The following is a 19,649-nucleotide window of genomic DNA, read 5'->3' as shown; positions in this document are numbered from 1 at the left end:
GCCTCCCGGGATTTCCCGGGGATTTTGCGGGGGGGTGGGCTTCCAAAGACCCGCCCAATTTTGTGCCCCCCCCCCCCCCCCCCTCCCCCGCCCTTTGTGGGATCCGCAAGCAGCGGCGCAAATTGCCCGGGTGGGGGGAAGCAGGTCCCCACCCCATCTGCCCCTCCCAACATCCATCTGTCCTTGATCCGCACGCGCCCCCGCCGCCCGCTCGGCCCGCCGGGAGCCCTTTGCCAACCCGCCGACCAGGCCTCGCCTCGGCGCCACTGCGCGCGGTGGTAGCGCGGCGGGGCGTGCGGGGCATGGGGAAGGGGGCGGGGGGCGGGCCGCACGTCGCGTCAATCTGCACCACAGCGCTCTTGACAAGCGTCTTTGTGCGCACAAGCTCGTTGTTGGAGGCGTTGTAGACGACGTCGAGGATGCGCGTCTTCCGCGTGCACACCTCCGACCCCCACGAGAAGTTCCCCGTGTCCAGCCGGATGCCGCGGAACTTCATGTTGCCGCCGCGGCAGCGCACAGGGTGGATGCGCTTCGCGCCAATCTTGGTCATCGCCATCTGGCGGCCCATCTCATGCTTGCGCTTCTTGTGGTGGTGCGGCTTCTTGCCGCCCGTCAGCCGCCGCTTGTGCTGCGAGTCGCGCGAGATGCCCATGGCAGGCAGAGCCCCGTGCGCGTGCACGCAATCGGGTTTCTTTTCCCAATTCAGTCGACGGCGGAAGGCACCGACAAGCGACCTGCCTGGGAATGGATGGACATGCATGAATGATAATGGGCAGGGCAGGCGATGGGTCGCACCCACACAAGGCGAGGCACCGGTCTTCGAATGGATGGAAACCGGAGAGCTCAGGGCAACAACGGTCAACGGGGGGGGGGGGGGGGGGGCAAGACAACTGTGAGGTCTCTTGGGGGGCCACAGAGCCACGATGGCAGCTCAAGAGGCGCGGGCGGATGGTGCGAAGTGGAGGTATGGGAGGACGGTGCTCGGTGGACAATCCTCTGCGAGCGTCACACGCGAGGAGTGGGGGCCATACCCCTCACTGAGGGAGGGTGTAGAGGAGGATGTAGATGTCAGGCTCATGAGACAACGATTTTCCCACTGAGCCACCTTTTGCGCAAAAGGTGGCTCAGTGGGAAAATCGTTTTCTCATGAGCCTAACAAAACAGGAGCTCCTCTCGGAGGGCGCACCCTCCTGCCCGCCCCAGTCACCTCAGGACCTTGAACTCGGGACTCGAATCACCCTCACGAGAGTCGATCCTGCTTTGTTAGGCTCATGAGACAACGATTTTCCCACTGAGCCACCTTTTGCGCAAAGCAGCGCAGAGCAAAAACAACAAAGTGCAGAGCGCCATAGACATAAATTTCATGGGCATCCCAGCTCCCATGTCAGCCTCCGTGTGACCACCATCGCACGAGGGATACAAAAATCCTTCCTCTTGCTCCTCCATAGTGCAGACAGGCGGTGTGCCGCTGAGGACACCGCCCCCGCCGGCAGTCGCCTCCAGGGCAAACCTACGGGCGGTTGGTGGAGACGCGTCATGGCTCACCTCGCCCGACCCCGGCCCCGGTTTTCGTGCGGGGAGGCCGGAAGGAGGCTTACCACTGCATGAATATCTCCCCCTCGTTGTACGTTTTGGGCTCGGGGACAAAGGTCGCCTCCATGCTCCGATCCTCAACAGAGAGGAGCTTCATGTTGCCGCCACCCGTCCCCGGGAACGCCTTGTAGTATCCATCGTTGATATCGCTACTGATGATGACGGGGGGGGCAGGGAGCACCGCGCGGGCGATGCTCGCCGGGAGGGTGGTAACCGGCTCGTGCATCGACCCGAGGGCCCCGAGCCAGCCCTGCGCGGTGCTGACATATCCCATCCACCACGGCTCGCCCTCCGACGGTGGGATTTGGTCTGCGTCCCGCTCTGTGATCAGCGCGGTGTGCCGCATGGCCGGAGCAGCGATCAGCAGGGCGGCCGCGAACGCCCCGAGGACGACTCGCGGCGAGACGCGCCGCGCGGCGGGTGGTGCGTCGAGCATCGCGCTTGCCTTCGGCGAGGCCGCCGACGGCAACTTACAGTTGAACCAAGTGGGCCGTCCCTTCCTTGTAGAATTCCTTGTCGAGCTCTATTTCGTATCCCCCCCACCCGTTCGAGCCACGCCGTCTTTCGGTTGCAAGGGTGCTGCCCCCCCCCCGGCCGGGAGGAACCCATTTGATTGAATGCGCGCGTTGCGTTGATTGAATGATTTTTCTGGGTGGGTGGCGGCCTGCTTGCATGCTTGCCTCGTTTGTGCGTAAGAAATCACGGCGCCGCCACTGTTATTCGCTGCGCGGTGGGTTACTTGTCGGTGTGACACACACACTCACACGTTACTTGTCGGCTTTTATGCGGTTTTGAGCCGAGTAAATTTTTTTTGAGCTTAGCCTTCGATGTTATGAACCAAACGCAAGGCGGACATGGCATATCGCTCTCGGGCCCACAGACATCCCGCACACCCGCCGCACACCCGCCGCCCCCGCGCGCGCCCCACCTCGGCCGGGAGAAAGGGGAGTGACAGTTTGGGATGAACAGCCCGAGTATGTTGAGTCCTGGCTCAACAACGCAGGGAACAAGAGGGGGTGGTCCGGCTCACAAGTCCGGCTCACGCGCCTCGAGCTTACCATCTACCGCACTGAACACTTCCGCCCCCTCGCTCCCAACCCACCCACCTCGCCCCGGGCCGCGCCGCGCGATCTCGGGCGATCTCGCGCTATCTCGGGCTATCTCGGGGCCGCGCCGCGCTATCTCGGGCGATCTCGGAGCGTCGCTCGCGCGGCGTCACACCTGCTCAAAAAGGAAGGAGGTTGGAGGCAGGAGGTCACGCCCCATCCAGAGCGCCGTCGTCGCCGGGTTTTTGGCCCCCGGGTCGTCGCCCAACGGTTGCTGCGCGGGGCAGCAGACCATCGGACGGCGCGACGACGCCCCGTCCGGCACGCTCCCCCCTCCACCCGGCTATTGCCGCACGAGCGCCCTCAGCGGCGGAATTTTTCCCTCGCGCTTCCTTGGGCCCCCGGCAACGCCGACGGACTTCCCGTCCCCCCACCTGCGCCGCAATCACCGCCGTGATTGTCCGCGTTGGAATTTTTTTTCTGCGAATGGCGGAGCGGAGCCGGTTGGCGGCGCTGCAAGGCATCCTCGAGGCGGACGAGGCGGCGATCCCGCACGAGCCCATCACCGCGCCCAACTCGCAGCATGCACCAGATCAGGCAGGCGCGCCTGTCACCAAACTGAAGCCATCGCTTCCCTCTCCGACACGCATGGGCCGCCGTGAGGCGCAGCTCGAACGGGCGCTCCGCGAGGAGCGGGCTGCCCGCGCCGAACTGCGCAGGCAACAGGCGGCAACCGAGTCGAGGCTGCGCGAGGCTCTCTGTGCGCTTCGAGACGCGCGCCTCCGACTCAGTGCAAGGGAGCGAGAGCCGCAGGAGCAGGCTCGGGAGTCATGGACGAGTTGTGCCTCGCCGAACGCAGGCGCCTGCTCTCTGCTGGCTGGTGGAGCGCTGGGCAATAAAGCGGGATGCGCCTGCGAGGAAGGGACAAGTACGAATGCGACAACCACAGAGGTTCGCGCCAGCCGGAGCCAATCGCTGCCGACAGTTCTGACTTGGGACACGGAAGTAGGCGCTGCGGGCGGACCGGGCGCGGCTGCAGCGTGCGCTAGACGACATCACCCGGCGCGGCGAGTCGGAGCGGGCGGCGCTCACGGCGGCGCTGGAGGAGAGCAGCAAGGTGCTGGGGCTGCAGCAGCGTGGCGGCGTGAGGCGCGGCTCTCGTGCCAGCCTCTCTGGCTCCTCTCGGCCGCGTGGCGAGGAGTGGTCTGCCCGCAATAGGATCCTAAAGGAGCACGCGGCGGCGGCCCGCCAGCAGAGCGCCCTCCGCACCAAGCTGCAGGTGCCAGCGATTGCCGCTCCCCAAAGTCTGAGCCCTGACGTCAGAGGGTGGGTGCGAGGGAAGAGGCGCCGACACTGAAGGGAGCAGCTGGCCACTTTGGGCGGCCGTAGGCAGCGTCGCAGCGCGAGGCGGCCCTGCAGGGGAAACTGTCCGCGCTCAGCTCGCGGCTCGACGCGGCGAGAGCCGCACTCGTGCAAGCGGAGAGTGACGCGGTGGCGCAAAGTAGAGACTTGTCCCGCTCTCTCGAGGAGTCACAGCAGCAGCTCGGCGCGCACTAGATGCTTTGGTCCGTGGCCGTTTGGTGCGTTTGGCGGCAGACTTGGGCGCGTTCCTTCTCCCCTCCACACTGCGCCCATGGGTACATGCACATGGCACCCTCACATTGCGCCAACTATCCTGCACTTCTCCTTTGCGGCACCCCTCAGGCGCTAGAGCCGCCGGAGCGCACCGGGCCGTGCCACCCTCCTGCTTTCTGCAGACTTTCGAGCCGAGTGTGAGCAGGCGCCGCCGCGCGCGCGCAGTCGGACGCCGAGTCGCTCCGGATCCGCGCCGAAGCGGACCGCAGCGAGCTTCTCGACGGCTATGCGGAGCAGAGAGACGCGTTGCGGGCTTGCGAGCGAAAGCTCTCCGACGCTCTCTCGGCGCTCGCCCGACGGCCCGCAGCCCAAGAAGCGGAATACGTGTTCATGTATCCCAACCAGCACTCGAGAGACACGTACTCCGGTGTAATCCGGTGTATTCAGCTGCATTCACTGCATTCCTACCCGTTGTATTCACGCGGTGCTCTGAAGACACTGCGCAACACCGTACTCCCGCCCTGATGCTGGTGTATTCAGCACGTAGGCCCGCAAAGTGGCTCAGCCGGCGGGCAGCGGCCGTGTGGCGCATCCAGGCGCGCGTGCACGCGGCGCGGTCTCGATCTTCGACGGGAGGGGCCGGGCATGAGGAGGCGATTCGAGCCCTCCTGCGGCTTGACTCTCCCTATGTGCCCACTGGGCCGGCGACCCCAGAGCCGTTTTCCCGCCGCCGCGGCGACGCCGGGGAGTCGCCGGGCGGCTGGGAATCTCTGGCGGCACAGGGCGGTCCGAGCAAGTCATGCGCGGAGGGGGAGGGCGTGAAGCTTCTCCTTGCACAGGAGCGGGACCGCGCGCTCGCGGCTGAGGCGCAGGCGCAGAAGGCAGCAGAAGAGCCGCCCGCCGCGACCGGGGGGGAGAAGCCCCTCCGGTATTCACGGACCCTCCGCCCTCAACAGGCGGAGTCGACTCGGGCGAGGCATGAGGAGGCTGCACGACGCGCAGCCGTGCGAGCGAGGGATGCAGAGGCCCTTTCGACCGCGACGCCACACATGCCGACGCTGTTCGAGGATGTGCAGCGCGGCTGACATCACCAAATAGGCGTCGGCTCACATCCGGGACAGTTCGAGGAAATGCCCGGGAAAGCTCCAGGAAATGCCCCTGACATCACCGCGTAGGCGTCGGTCGGCATGCTGCGCGGGCTTGCACGCGAGGTGGAGGAGGCCAGGGTGGCACAGGCGTGCCTCCGCAAGGAGGTTCTCGACCAGGAGCGGCTGTTTGGCAGCGAGCGTGAGAGGCGTCGCGGCCGTTCGCTGTCGTGCCAGCCCGCTCACTCATCCTCACCACGCCCCACACGGGACCGGCAGGCTGGTGCGGCTGCTTGACTCCGCTCTCGCGAGCAAGGTGGCGGCGGAGGCGCAGGCGCAGGCGGCGCACTCAGCCGCCGAAGCGCAGGGCGAGGCGATACGGGAGTTGGAGGCGGCGGCGGGGTTGCAGCGGCGGCGTGAGGGGGCGATGCAGCGTGCAGAGGAGGAGGCGGAGCGGGCGATGCAGCGTGCAGAGGAGGAGGTGGAGCGGCGGAGCCAGCATGCGGCGGTCGAGGCTGCCGCTGCCGGCCGCGAGGCCACAGCCGCTCTGGACGCCCTGACTGAGGCGCGGAGGTCGCGTTTTCCGGCCGCGTCGTTCGGTTGCGGCAGGCGGGTCGTGTTGTGAGTAGGCGAGGCGGCTCCACCGCCAGGCAGAGCGAGATGCGGAGACGCTCGTTGAGCAGCGGTGCGCGGCGGAGGTTGCGGCGGCAGAGGCGGCGGCTCAGCGGGACGCGTCCGAGGCGTCGCTCTCCGAGGTGTGGCTGCGGCTCGAGAGGGCGCAGCTCGCCGCGGAGAGAGCAAATGACGAGCGCGAGCGCGCGCTGCTTGAGCGGCAGACCGCCCTCGCGGCTTTGGAAGAGCGGGAGGCCGCGCACCGCAAGGAGTGCAGCGAGATGCAGCATCGATTGCGGCAAATGCAGGGGGCCGGGCCTCTACCAGAAACGGAGACTCAGCGCTCGTCCCCCGTCGGTTGTTCCGCCACGTACGGAATCTTTCCTGGGCCCGCCGATTGGGGCGGCGGGTCGGAGCCGCAGCCGCAGGGCGACAACAACGCGGCTTATCCCACGGCCGCTTCGACCCCGACGTCTCGCCCGTGCTCTCCAGTTGCAGGCGACATCGACGCCCTCGCCACTTTCGCGAGGGGGGAGCGGGTGCGGCTCGAGTCAATCACTTTGAGGCACGCCGAGCGGTTCCGACAGCTCCTTGGGCGGAGCGGTGCAGCGGCCGGTCAGCGCCCCGCGTGTTAACTAAGGCGGGAGGGGGAAATCCAGAGGGGGGGTTTCAGGTCGATGAGAGATACAAACGTAAAGCCGTACAAAAGTGTACAGGTAAATTATGGCGCGCTGTCTCGCTCGCATTCTCCAAACGAGTTTCGTACTATTTTCACTCGCTCCCCTAGCCGGAGGATGCGGCCGCAGGGAGCAGCGGGTCGGGTGCTGCGAGCAGGTCGTGGTAGTCGACGTCGCCGTCGGGGATGCGGTAGCGCGTCGGCTCGTGGACCAGCATCTTGTCGATGACCATGTTCTGGAAGCGGTGCAGCGTCTCCTCGAACCGGAACGAGAGAAGCGGCCGCCGGTGTAGAGGGGGGTGCTCGTGCCCTGGTGCACATTCTTGACGATGTCGATGTCCTGCGTGTTGATCAGGTCCCAAAACTGAAACATGTCCTCAAGGACCGCCTCGCCGCCTGGCGCGTCGAAGGCGGCGCGGTGCGAGAGGAACGTCGCCTGCTCGACGGTGCGCCCCGCTCCGTGCGGTGAGAGGATGACCCGAAACAGCGAGTCGGGGTAGAGGGAGAAGAAGGTGTTGGGGAAGAGGCGACGTGGTACGCCATGCGCTGGTGGCGCGGCCGGAGCGTCGGAAAGGGAGGGATCCTGCCGGGGTCGATGGGCGTCCCCCCCCGCGAGAGAGGCTCCGTGGCAAAGCACATGTACATGCCCCTCCCTTGGTGCCGGGGTGCTCGTCGACGCCGCTCACGTTGCAGAGTCCGGGTGGACCGCCGGCAGGTGGTAGTACTCGAGGTAGTTCTCGACCAGGAGCTTCCAGTTGGCGGGCACGTCGTACTGCTTGCGCTTGTACGGGACGAGCCCGGGCGTGCCCACGCCAAAGCTGCTCTCGTACTCCGAGAGCGAGGGCAGCAGGTCGCCCAGCCACTCGGAGAGCGGAGGCGCCTCGCCTGGAGGTGGGCGGTGGCGGGAGGGTCCGCAGAGGCCGGGGTGGGAAGCACGCCCAGAGGAGCGGCGGGGGCAGGCAGAGACATGGCGGGGGCAGGCAGAGACATGGCAGAGCCAGAGGCGGGACTCGCCGTTGACGTTGACAAAGATGAGCCCGAGCGCCGAGTCCGCCCTCACGGGGAAGAGGCCGTTGCGCGACTTGTCGAAGCCCTTGACGTGCGAGGTGCAGAACTGCGGGAGCAACAGATCAGTGTGTGCGTGTAAACGGAGCGGCGGGGCGGCGCATTTGTGGGACCGGAACAGGCAGGGCCGCAAGAAAGGCGGGCGAGGCTGCGAGGGAGGTGCGGCTTGGCGCTGCGCGCCTTCTGGCGTATGTGCTCGGGAATCCGCCTGCCGTCCGCCGTGTCATCAAAGGAGGGCGTCGCGGCCGGCCGTCGAGCGCGTAGCCCCAGCGGTGGTAGGGGCAGCGCCGCCGTCCGCGGCCGACGGTGGTCGCGAATCAACGCGGCGCGGTGCACCGGCGCGCGCGCGATCTCTGTTCCCGGGCACGCCGGTCGCAGTGGCATGGGGTCCCAGGCTCCAAAGCGCTCAACAGCGAGCTGCTCCTCCTCCTGCCGCCGCTCCGCTCACCGAGACAACTCGGTGCCGCCGTTCTCGCCGCCGCCGCCGCCGCCACCGCCGCCGCCGCCGCGTCGCCCGTCGCCGCCGCGCCGCCCGCCGCCGCCGCGCCGCCCGCCGACGCGCTGCCCGCCGCCGCCGCGCCGCCACCCGCCGAGCCGGCCGCCGCGCCGCCACCCGCCGAGCCGGCCGCCGCGGCCGCTGCGCCGCCCGACGCACCCGCGGCGGCGGCGGCGGACGCGTCCAGCACCGCCTGCGCCGGCCCGAGCCGCTGGAGTATTTCCCACTCCGGGTCCTGCGAGGCGAAGCGGCTCTGGAGCGAAGCGAACTTCGGGTGCGCCTCGATATCCGCGGGCGTGGCATTTTTGTGCATGACGAAGTGGTTAGGTTGAGTGCCAACTACGACCTTTGTCGGGTACCTCCTGAAAGGTACCTTGCCGATGTATGAGACTTTGTGCCGCGCCATTTTTAGGAGGCGCGAAGAGGCGCGAAAGAATTTAAACAGCACAACTTGCTCTCACAGCCTGACCGTTCGGTGAGAAAGATGATGGAGAGACAGGATAGGGAGCGACAGGAGGGGAGCCTCGGGGAGGATGAGACGTTGTTCCCAGAGGGGGCGCCCCAGAGACACATAAACTGGCAGAAAGAAGACCACGAGCTCTCCATCCAGCCGGTGACGTCTGAGCGGCCTGCTTGGTGATCATGCGGCGCGGCTAGCTTTGATGGGCGTCTGCGATCGCCCGGTAGGCGGCCACGATGCTCGCGAGCGAGTGGTTTGCCGTGACCTGCCTCCGCCACGTGGGCGCCTTGCAGAGCGGGCAGCACATCTGCGACATGATGCGGAAGCAATCGGTGATGCAGGCGAGGCAAAAGTTGTGGCCGCACGGCAGGAAGGTCGGCTCGTCGAAGATGTCCATACAGACGGTGCAGCGGAGCTCGGCGGCGAGGGCTTCGATGCTCTTCGGCGCGAGCTGCGTCGGCGGCTGCGAGAGGGCGACGGCGTCGCCGCCCGAGGCCGGCCCCTCGCTCTCCCCGCACACCTCGCGCTCCTCTTGGACGCACGCTGGCAACTCCGGCTGCGCTGCCGCCGCTTGTACAGGCGGCGGCTGCGATGGCGGCGGAGGCGACAGCGATGGCCGCGGCCGGGGCGTTTGTGGCGTAATCCGCACCGCGCACTCGTCGAGGTGCCTATTAAAAGCCCGCGGCTGGAGAGGCGACTCACCACTCTAGCGGCGCGGCGGTTGAGTGGGGTGCGAGTTCAGCTTCGACAGCTGCACGCACACGCCGCACGCCGGGCAGGAGACGCGAGGGTCACCGCCGGTACTCCCACCATCGCCGCTCGAGCTACCTTGACAATCGCCGGAAGAGGCGCAGCCGCTCTCTCTCTCGCGGCAGCTGTCCGCGTCCTCTGCTTCGCGTGCTCCCGGACAGACATCGAGGTGCGCAAAGACGGCGGCCTCGGTCGGAAAGTAGGAACCGCACGAGGGGCACGCGACCTCGGACGCCACTGAGGAGGCGGCGCTGTTTTGCGATGCGGCGGCAGCCGCCGCGAAGGGCGGCGCGGCAGCCACGCCCCCGGGGCAGCACTCCAGGTGTGAGCCTATCAGGGCTCGGTGGATCTGTTCGCCGCAGCACGGGCACTCGATGAACCGTGAGCCGTCACCACGCGTCTCGCTGAAAGGAGGCCGCCGGGCGGGATCGCTGGCAGGGCTTGATGTTGCACGTTCACAACGCGCGCGGTTGAGCAGGACGTCAAACGCCGACGGCCGCTGCGACACCGGACGCTTGCCGAGTGCCTTCGACGTTGTCATATGCAAACGAAGTCCTGAAAAGAATTTGGACTGAGCTCGCTCACGACACGAGGCTGAAGAGATTTTTTCTTAACTCCGTTTCCCTTTTTAGTTGTGCTGACCTCCTTTCACTTTAAGCTCTCTCTCTCTCCTACCTATATGCCACGTGGCTGTGTGGGTGTTTGGATTTCTTATGTTTGCGATTTGGACATGGGTCATGGCATTTACTCGCCTCGCAGATTACCCCGGCCAACGTGCAACGATATTTTCCTGCTTATTTCCGTCGAACCAGTTTACCCAGTCTCCCACAATTCATGTGTTTCAGCTTACCCCGGCCGCTAACGTTCATTACCCGGTCGACCAAATAAATTTCTCGTCCAGTTTACCCGGCGGCCGTCGAGTATTTGTCGTTGGTTCAACTTACCGGACGCGGACGGGCGGATCTGTGCCGGCGCATCCCACTGCCGGGTGATCTGGAAAAAGAAATTTGTTTTCGCCACCCGGGTACTGGAAACGACATTTCGCCGCACCGGGTGATCTGCGAGGCAAATATCGCCGGGTGATCTGGACGAGAAATGGTCGACCGGGGAATCTGACATGAGAAATGTTAGCGACCGGGTAAGCTGAAACATGAATTGTGGGAGACTGGGTAAACTGGTTTGACGGAAATTGCGCAATTTCGTTGGCCGGGGTAATCTGCGAGGCGATCTCAAAACCGGGTAATCTGAAAGTTAATCCTGCACTTTGTTTATAATACAAGCCCCTACACAACAGACCGGCTCACGAGGAATGTCGACATCCCCAGTGCTCAAGTGCTCAAGTAGTAGGTAAGGGCAGTTTTCGAGGCAGTTTGGTGTTTGGGGGGAGAGAGAGTCCTCAGTTTGGTGCTTTGGTTGGTCACAGACAGGGCGCACCGGTCGCGTTGGAGCGGCTCCGCGCGGGGAGGTGGGTGTAGGGTGGGCACCATGCCATCGTGTATATCGTGTAGGCTGCGCGGGGACGCTGGGTCCAGTCAGTGTAGGGCTGGGGGCTAAACCAGAGCCGGGTGCTTTTTGTGAGCCGAGTCGTGAGCCGAGTCGAACGGAGTGAGCTGATGGAGCTGCACGGAGCCCACCGCACCATCTAGCGGCTAAGACACAGAGTGTTGCTAGAGTGTTGCTAAGCGATCTAAATGAAATGAGGAGCGCGGTGCGATGCTCTGTAAATAAGTAAAAAGTGAAATGAGCCCACGGCTCTACTAGTGTAGCCAAACGTCAGATCGACTGGACGAGTACCCGGCACGGGCCGGGGAAGACCATCGAGTGCACGATTCACAGACCTTGTTATTGACAAGAATATACGTTATGGCGCTTTGCGCTGGTCTATGAGAGGTTGAGGTGCGAGCCCTGGAGGCCCTGGGGATGGGGGGAGACTACCCGCGGCGCCTAGAAGGCCCGCGCGCAAGGGGGTGGGACATTGAGATTGAACATTCTGTTCAGCGTGTGGACCACTTGTCCGATGTCCAGCGTCGGCGCGTAGCTCGGGTCGTACAAATACTCACCGGTCTCAGCGGCATTGCCATGGTAGGCCAGGCCCACCTTATACCGACCGCAGCGCAGCGGCGAGCCTGCATGTGCTCGCGCAACCCCACCTTGGAAGGCAACTCGCCGCGAGGCCAGCCCTCCTCCAGGAGGACCTGCTTGCGGCGCGCTGCCGACGAGGGGTTGAGGAGGTCGTAGTCGCCAAGGTTGCCTCCCAGGGCGGAAGTTCACACGGGGAACGAAACTTACGATCGTCCCTCGCGCGCGGATCTGACTTGGACTCGCGCGACAGCTTCTGGCTCAGCTCTTCTCGCATTCTTCTAGCCAATCGTTTCGGGGTGCTGTCTCCAGGCCCGGCGAATCTTCACAGCGCGGCTGTGCTCCTTCGTCCACAGCCTCACGCTGACTCACCATGGCCGACCGCACGCAGCCATTGGTGCTGCACCACAAGAACCCGGTGCCGTCCTACGTGCCCAACACTTGGCGGTGCTCGATGCTGCACAATGCGTGCCTCACGCTGTCCACGCCGCAGCCGACGTGCTCCGCTCGATGCCGCAAGCGACCGTGGCGGCTGGACGTGTACGGGCCGAACGCGTCATCGCAGGTGCGCCAAGTCCTCGCCGAGCGCCGCTTCATGCGTGATCCCATCGAAAGCTTTAAGTTGCGCCCCCTCCAGCGCGACGTCCACAACATGAGCGCCGGAGCGGTGCCGCCGTCACCCATACTGCGTGGCGAGGCCGGAGGCCTCACGATGATCTGGCCCGTTTTTGAGCCTTCGTACGGCGACTTTTGGCGCGACACGATGCTGCCTCTCGGGCACCTGCTCTCGTTGGGACGGCTTCCGCACCGACTCGGCTTTTCGGGGCTGCCGACCGGCTCGGGCGCGCTGGCGAGGACTAATGCGGTGGAGGGGCTCGAGCGGATACGTAGCGTGTGCACCTTTGAGCGGACGTCGCCTCGCACATTGCGGTGCGAGGACGCGTGCTACGAGAGCGTGCGGCTGTGCGAGATCCTCCCGCACAGCTCGTTGCGCGGAAGTGCCGCGTGGCTCGCCATGGCGTCTCTCGATGCCGCGCTCGGCTTCAAGGTGCCGCAGCTCAAAACGAGCGCCGTCTCGGCCGAGCCGGGCGTGCTGCGTGTGCTGCTCGCGGCACGGTTCCCCTAGATGCTGAATGCAGATCCCTGCACTCAAAACTGGCACTCTGCATACGCTGCACGATACAGTGGCAGATCCCTGCACTCAAACTGGCACTCTGCATACGCTGCACGATAAGTGTTCCCACTTTCCTCAGCTAGTACTAGGCACGGTACGCGCGCCGATTCATCCTCAACCTGAACGAGGTGGTGGCTGCGTGCGACGGCTTGCTCCTTGGCGGTTGGACGCTGCGATGCGAGGCGCACGCCCTCGCGGGAATGTCGCTGCACGCCGTGGTCGCCAAGATGCGGCAGACGGACGTCTTTGTCTCGATGCACGGCGGCGATTGCATCAACGCGCTGCACATGCGCCCCGGCCGCGCAGTGATCGAGCTGGTCAACCACGGGTTTGAGAAGGCGCCGTGGGTGTGGCTGGACCAGTACATGCGGCTCGTCAAGAGGACTTTTCGCGTGCGGCGCATCGTGCTGCCGTCCACTTCGGGCCAACGAGCTTCGGGCAGCAACCAGACGCAGAACTGGAAGCAGATGCAAAAGAATTTCGCAGACGCGTGGAACGCCAACGGCACTCTGCCATGGCCTCGCTTGCGCGACGAACTCCATGCCATCGTCCACGAGCGCCTTCTCACACGGGCGGCGGGAGGGCAGCCGCAGCAGCCGCCACTGCAGCGGCAGCAGCCGCAGCCACCGCAGCAGCAGCGGAGGCGGCACATGACACGGCTCGAACATGAGGGAGTGGACGAACCACCACCCAAGTACGGCACGTTGGTGGTGCTGGTGCCGTACTTTGGAGCCCTGCCGCCGTGGCTGCCGATTGCGCTCGCGTCGATGGGTGGTCCCAACGCCGAGTTGGTCCGGTTCTTCATCGTGGGTGATGCGTCGGTTCCACCGGACGTCTCGGTGCCGTCGAACGTGCGCTTTGTGCCGGCGGAATGGGACGAGGTGCGCAGGCGGGTGCGCGAGAAGCTGGGCGTGGACATGCCGTACGACTCGCCGAGCTACCAGTGCAAGGGTTGCGTGATGTACAGCTCAGACCGCGCGGCTGCGAATGCGAGCGTTCTGGCGGCCGAGGCGAGGGCGAGGGTGGCCGGGAGTTTGCTCCACCACAGCAACAAGGTGACGGACCTCAAGCCCTTCATGGCGGCTCTGTGGCCCGAGTTGCTAGCGGGCGCGGCGTGGTGGGCGTGGGGCGACATCGATGTCCTGTGGGGCGACCTGCCTCGCTACCTCGCCCTCGCGCCGCCCCGCGGCTCGTTTGTGTGTCCGCTGCTGCCAAACCCGTGGGGCGCAGCCACGTGGGGTCCCTTCACGGCCTGGCGCATCGCGCACAACACCACAGAGCTCTTCCGTGAGTCGCGCAAGTGGCGGCGCGTCCTGCAGGAGCCGCGGCCGATGCAGTTCGACGAGTGGTGGGGCTCTGGCAGCAGCGACTGGCGCATGTCCTTCGTGGTGCAGCGGCTGGTGCGGCAAGGGCGGCTGGGCGATGCGGGCGTCGCGCTGCCTCTCGCGGAGGCCAAGAGCTGCGTCGACCCGTGCGCCTGGTGCCCGTGCGGCGCACACACCTTTGAGTGGCGCGCCTCACGCGGCGCCGACGGCGTGGGCGGGCTGCGCGTCAACGGCGGCTCCGAGGTGATGCTGCTTCACCTCGCAATCGCAAAAAGGGGGTGGGACGCTGCCAACACGCCGCCGCATGTGGCGAGGGCGACCTGCTTGCATGGCCGCATCGGCACCCAGCGCACGCGCCGCGGCGCGCCGGCGGCGGTGCGGCCCGCGCCGCTGGAGCGCAACCGCCCGGCCCGCGGCACGGGCAGGAGCATCTCGTACGGCGGCCGCGTCGCAGTGGGTGTGTGCGACGCCGCCGACGGCAGTCGACAGCGGAAGAGAGAGAGCTGACAGCCAAGTGCCAACGGAGTACGGCTTTGTTGCATTCCAATTTGCTATATCGTATATCTATATCTCGCCGTATAGGACTGTATGTTATCGCGTTGGGGCTTGCGCGCGCAACTACTTGCGCAACTGGTCCTCACAAGAAGATAGATCATAGAAGTGTTTCCTCGGTGTACGGGGTGTGGAGGGTGAGTTGACCAGGGGGTTGTCGCCGGGCCCTCCTGCTCGGCTCCAGCCGGTAGACAAGTCTTGTCATCAACAGAGTAGATGGATCCGACCTCGGGGCCGATGTGATCAAGCGCTGGTAGCGTGCTTTTACCTCATACCCTCGGTCTCACAGTGTGCCGGCAGTCGCCGAGCAGTGTCGCTCACACAAGCCGCAGCACAAGTGACTGAGGGCCAGTGAGGGCGAGCCCATCGCTGTCACAGCTGTGGCAGCCGCACAGTAGGCTGTGTCAACTGTGCAGAGCGTGTGAGCAGCAGAGGAGCTGCTCTCCAGGCTTCTGTCGCAAGGAGCTGCATGCCACCGACCTGGGGTCTCGACGGGCCCCCGGGGGCGACGGGGGTGCTCTCGCGGGGGGTCCCCCCAGTCAAGGGGGTCTGGGGCGCAGCCCCAGGTAGCCCGCCGCAGGCGCCGATTTTTTGGGGCCTTTTTTGACTGATTTTCATGAGGTGTTGCTACTATTTTGGGACCAGTTGAAGCCTAAAAATGGCTACAAATACAGCCACACCAGCTGCTAGTCGTGAGCTGCTACTGTGTGGCAGAGCCCAGAGAGAGGGCTTTCAGGAGCACTATTCAGTTTGATCCAGCTCAACGTTGCGGAGTAGTAACACTGTTCCGTTACCGCGTAAGCGGCCGGCGGCCGGCGGCGGCCGGTGCGGCACGCGGAGCACTCCGTGAGCGGTGACGGGTGCGGACGAGCGAATGAGAGGTTCCTTTCAGCAAGAGATAGGCAGTCCTAGTCTCTAACAACACATCTCCCACAGATAGCGACCTCTCATTCACTCATCCGCGCCCGTCACTGCTAGTCGGGGCACTCCCGGCGTGCGGCCCGGTCCCGGTCGTCACTCCGGTTGCTCGTGTTCACACCGTCAGAACTCAGCTCCGCTGAGGATTGAGTGTCTGAGACTTGGGCAGCTTACACAACTTTTGTAGTAGAGCACAATGGCACCCTTGCATCAAGTGCATCACTTCGTTAATAGACCGTAATAGAGGTCCCCGTTTTCGGCCGCCGCGGCCGGAGAGCACCCCCGTCGCCCCCGGGGGCCCGTCGAGACCCCAGGGCCACCGAAAGCGCTGTCGAGGTTCGCCGAGCGTGGCGCAGGTTGGAGGACACCGTCACCGACGAGCGCGTTGGACTTTTCACTCCGGACAAAGATGGCCACACGCACACGAGCTGCGGTCGTGTGGCCGTCATAGTGGCGAGGCGCGGGACCGTCAGTGGCGAAAGTGGGTCGCGTCCTCCGATTTCCGTCAACGCAGCATCCACACCCTTTACTCGAGTACGGTTTGTAGGTATGTTGTTGGCAAAGGAAGACACAGAGCTCACACAAAATCACAGTGGGTGGTAAGCGAACGAGCCCTTCACAGTGTGTTTTACTCAGTTTTTTTTCGCGCTGTGGCCCAATGTGGGTGGACGAAACGCAAAGTCCACAACAAGTGGAGACTGTGGCGGTATGTTTGCTTCCCCGCTCCGGCTCTACTCGGTATATACGTGCGGTAATACACTATATACAGTGTGAACGCGAGCCCGTGGCGCACTCCACACAAACAGGGGCGGTGTCATTGGTGTCGCGGCACTCGCGCAGCGAACGCTCGAGAACGCCGCCGCGTGCGGCCGGTCGTCGCCTCTCTTCCCGACCGTCTCGAGCGGCAAACTCACAGCGGCATGCACGGCAGCGCGCCACCCACTTTCTCGCCCGCGCACTACCGGCTCCAGACGCCGCCCTGATCGCCTCCCGCGCTCGCATCTGCGATCTGCGCCTTTCTGCCCTTGTACGTACCTACTCCAGGAGCCGGCCCGCCGCTTCGGCGGCGTGCGCGGAGGGGGAGCGGCGCCACCCACCGCGCGGGCGAGGGCGCAGAGCGCACGCCTGTTTTGGGGTCAAAGTCTGGGTCCAGCCCCACGTCCTTTGAGCCTACGGTGGGAGCGCAACGTCTCGGGATTCGGGTGTCGCTTCCGCACGGTGCTCGCCGCAGCTCCGGAGCCCGTGTTGAGGTAGGCGCCTATTGGCCTCAGGTGTGAAGCATCACACGACGCAGAGCAAGGCGCGGCCGTGCGGAACAGCAAGAGGGCGCCTCGTCTCACCTGGTTTTGGCGGAGGGCGGCGTAGTGAAGGCCCTGGCGGTTAGTTGGAAGGGGATACGTCAGGGCAGCGGGCCGTGCCGGCTCGCCTGAGCCGCCGAGAGCGGCTTGTCGCTCGTCGCGAGCGGCGTCTGGTTGTTCAGGCGCATGTGCCGACGGTGAATGAGGAGCGGGACGGCAAACATCGTGCCGGTGAAGAGCGTCAGCGCAGCCAGCGTCGGAAGGCTGGACACCTGCCGCGGCTGTCGCGACCCGCCCTTTGGCATCGGCAGTGCTTGGGGAGGGGGAGTGGCTGCTGCAGCGACGAGTGAAGGGGGCCACTGTGAAGGGGCTGCAGCGACGAAGAGAAGACGGCCTGCTCCTTCCGCCCCTTCATGGAACCGAAAAAGAATTTTGACCCGATTTCCAGTGCGCGCCAGTCCCGTGCCCAGTGTTGTGCGAAAAAGAATTTGAAACTCGCGACGCGACTCGCTGGGGAGGGCTCGACGCCGAGGCGAGGCGCTGCGTCATACGCGCCCCTTCGCCCATCGGGCCTTGGTTCGAGGCGGCGTGCAAAATGCCCGCCCTGCCGCCGGCGGAGGAGGCGGAGGAGGCGGCGGCGGAGGAGGCGGCGGCGGACGGCGGCGCTGAGGAGGGCGGCGGCGCTGGTGGCGACGGCGGCGAGGACGGCGGCGACGTCGAAGATGCGGTTTCGGCTGCGACGAGCATGACGGCGGGCGGGAAAGCGGCGGGTGGTAAGACGGCGGTGGGCAAGCCGGCGGCGGGCAAGGCGGCGCGGCGGGCAAGAGCACGAGAGGCTCGCGGGCGATGAAGGTCGAGCCCAGCGAGCCCGCAGAGCCGGAGGCGCCCGCCACGAAGCGGCCCCGCCGCGGAGCGTCGAAGTGAGAAGGTCAGCAGCGGGCCCAAGCTGCAGAACATGTGCGAACCAGTGCTTATGACGCTCAAGGAGTAGGCGCGGAGCGCCGCGCGCGGAGCGCGCCCCGAAGAAAATTTTGAGGGTTGTGGAGGGCTAGATGCGATTTCTATTAAGAGTTTGACTCACACGCTAGGAACCAATCGGCCCACCCACAGGCCCAATCTCGAGTGGCGGCGCTCCGCGCCTACCCATGCAGCGGCGCGCTCCGCGCGTGTTCTGCAGCGGCGCGCTCCGCGCGTGTCTCTGGGCGCTACATGCCCATCCTGAGCAGATCTAAGATGTCGCCGGCATCGACAAAGTCGCCTGGGAGCCGTGCCGCAGCCGCGCGCGCGTCGCTCTCCTGCTTGATCGTCAGACTGTGCTCTTGCATCCGCTCGAGCTGCTCCGCTGTCGGGAGAAGTGGTTTGCGGCACCTGCTTCCGGTGCACACCGTGACGACTGTCTTCTCGTCATTCGGCCGCACCCATGTGGCTCTCGCTTCGGCGAGCTTCTGCTTCGTCCAGTGCTTGTTGCGTGACATGCTGCGCCACGCGCCGGTAACGTCAGTGCCAGGGCCGTCGCCAGCCATGAGGTCGCCGCCGCAATCGCTGCAGTGGTACTTGATGAACTTTGCCTTCGATGTCGGCGACATGCCACCAGTGGCTGCGTCGAGCACCGCCTGCTTCATGGCGGCCGGGGTCGTCTGGATGGAGCTACCCAGCATTTGAGCTGGAGCGACCATCGTGGCCTAGAAGGAGGCGGCAACGCGCACAGAAAAAGATTTCTTCTTGCCCGGAATCTCCGTGTGTGTGTGTGAGTGTGTGTGACCTGTGCGTGGGCTGCTCTGTGAGGGGTCCAGGCGTAGTCCGACGGGTAGGGGGCCTGTGCCCGGGCGGTGTCCGGTGCAGAGTCCCTCGCTGATCCCGCCTGGGATGTTGGGTACGAGGTCGTGGAAGCTTCGATCCCAAGGGGGGGAGCTTAGCCCACTCGATATCGCAAACGAACGAAAGGAACATAAAAAACGACGTACGAACGTTTCCGATTTGATTAGAGAAGTGCTCGCGACAGCGCGACTGGCGTCGCCGGGCGACTTGGCGAACGCATGTGGCGCACCCTTCTCCTGGTGATGGCCGCTCAGCGAGAGGTGTTTCCTCAGTATCATCACAACGTGGACGCGCTCAAATCCGTTCTCGGCATCCAACGCGACGACGACCTTCCCAAAGAGGTACTCGATTTGTTCAAGGAGAAGCTGTACAATGTCGAGTCGACGATGAGAGAGCCCTGACCCCTAAGAGCTAGGTAAGGGGGGGGGTGCGTGGTCCCAGGGCCATAACACGTCTCCGAGGGATAGTTCCGTGTACCGGGTTACCCCTTAACTGCAGAACGCACCCTCTTCCTCGACCGTGGGGGGGTGCGCGGTCGCAGGGCCATAACACAGGTCTCCGAGGGCGTACGGCAGGTCGGCAGCGCTCCGGGTTTCCCTCAGCGGCGGAATTTTTCCCTCGCGCTTCCTTGGGCCCCCCTAGCAGCAGACCGCACCCCCTCTACTCGGAGCTAAAGAATACTCTCTGAGGGTTAGCCCCGCGTACCAGGTTTCCCCTTAACTGCAAGGACGCCCCCTCTACTCGGAGCTAGTGATACGTGATACGGGAATACGTACCGCCCCCACGCAGTACCCACACTACTGGACGAGAATACAATAATACGCAGCTGCGAGACGCCTTACTCGAAGAGAATACGAGAATACGCAGCTGCGAGGCACCGCGTAATGAAGTCGCCTCGGGGGAGGCGGTGAAGGAGAGGATGGCGAGGGAGGTGACGGAAAGGCGGCGGCAGGGGGGGAAGGAGGAGGAGGTGGGAGCGTTCGACTTAATCTTTTTCTCTTAATGCGTTTATTGCTCGTCGTCAATACTTGTCTCTACTGTCCTTCGCGGCTAACTTAGATCTTATTCCTCTCTTCCGTTCGTCTCTCCATCAGTTTCTCCTCATTTCATGTATCCCATCTCGTTCT

At 64.9% G+C, this 19,649-nt stretch overlaps 5 protein-coding genes across 5 annotated transcripts in view; 1 reads left to right on the top strand and 4 right to left on the bottom strand.

The window, feature by feature from the left end:
• EMIHUDRAFT_368254 (hypothetical protein) overlaps positions 1-664 on the bottom strand; it is a gene marked incomplete at its 3' end in the record, with an annotated part of 2,563 nt that extends 1,899 nt beyond the window's left edge. The window contains exon 1 of the mRNA XM_005775612.1: positions 333-664. Coding sequence (XP_005775669.1) covers positions 333-652 — 320 coding nt within the window. The 5' untranslated portion in view covers positions 653-664. The remainder of the gene's footprint in view (positions 1-332) is intronic.
• Positions 665-6,694: 6,030 nt separating this feature from the next.
• Positions 6,695-8,461, bottom strand: EMIHUDRAFT_239944 (hypothetical protein; the record flags this gene model as incomplete). The annotated part of the gene is made up of 7 exons (XM_005775611.1): positions 6,695-6,844; positions 6,907-7,023; positions 7,119-7,170; positions 7,274-7,467; positions 7,576-7,701; positions 7,989-8,081; positions 8,339-8,461. 7 exons carry the CDS (start codon positions 8,459-8,461, stop codon positions 6,695-6,697), a joined length of 855 nt encoding a protein of 284 aa, XP_005775668.1.
• Positions 8,462-8,801: 340 nt separating this feature from the next.
• Positions 8,802-9,899, bottom strand: EMIHUDRAFT_239943 (hypothetical protein; the record flags this gene model as incomplete). The annotated part of the gene is made up of 3 exons (XM_005775610.1): positions 8,802-9,137; positions 9,522-9,688; positions 9,821-9,899. The coding sequence occupies 3 exons, from the start codon at positions 9,897-9,899 to the stop codon at positions 8,802-8,804; spliced, it is 582 nt and encodes a 193-aa protein (XP_005775667.1).
• Positions 9,900-11,810: 1,911 nt separating this feature from the next.
• EMIHUDRAFT_116572 (hypothetical protein) lies at positions 11,811-14,443 on the top strand (the record flags this gene model as incomplete). The annotated part of the gene is made up of 2 exons (XM_005775609.1): positions 11,811-12,485; positions 12,701-14,443. 2 exons carry the CDS (start codon positions 11,811-11,813, stop codon positions 14,441-14,443), a joined length of 2,418 nt encoding a protein of 805 aa, XP_005775666.1.
• Positions 14,444-15,950: 1,507 nt separating this feature from the next.
• On the bottom strand, positions 15,951-17,088 carry EMIHUDRAFT_444208 (hypothetical protein; the record flags this gene model as incomplete). Its single annotated transcript, XM_005775608.1, has 3 exons — positions 15,951-16,441; positions 16,532-16,666; positions 16,825-17,088. Coding segments are annotated over 2 exons (354 nt in total), but the record flags the coding sequence as incomplete, so codon positions are not given.
• Between the last annotated feature and the right edge of the window lie 2,561 nt (positions 17,089-19,649).

The sequence above is a fragment of the Emiliania huxleyi genome (genome assembly GCF_000372725.1).
Source record: "Emiliania huxleyi CCMP1516 unplaced genomic scaffold EMIHUscaffold_299, whole genome shotgun sequence".
Lineage (NCBI taxonomy): Eukaryota > Haptophyta > Isochrysidales > Noelaerhabdaceae > Emiliania > Emiliania huxleyi.
This window is presented reverse-complemented; position numbering and strand designations above follow the sequence as displayed.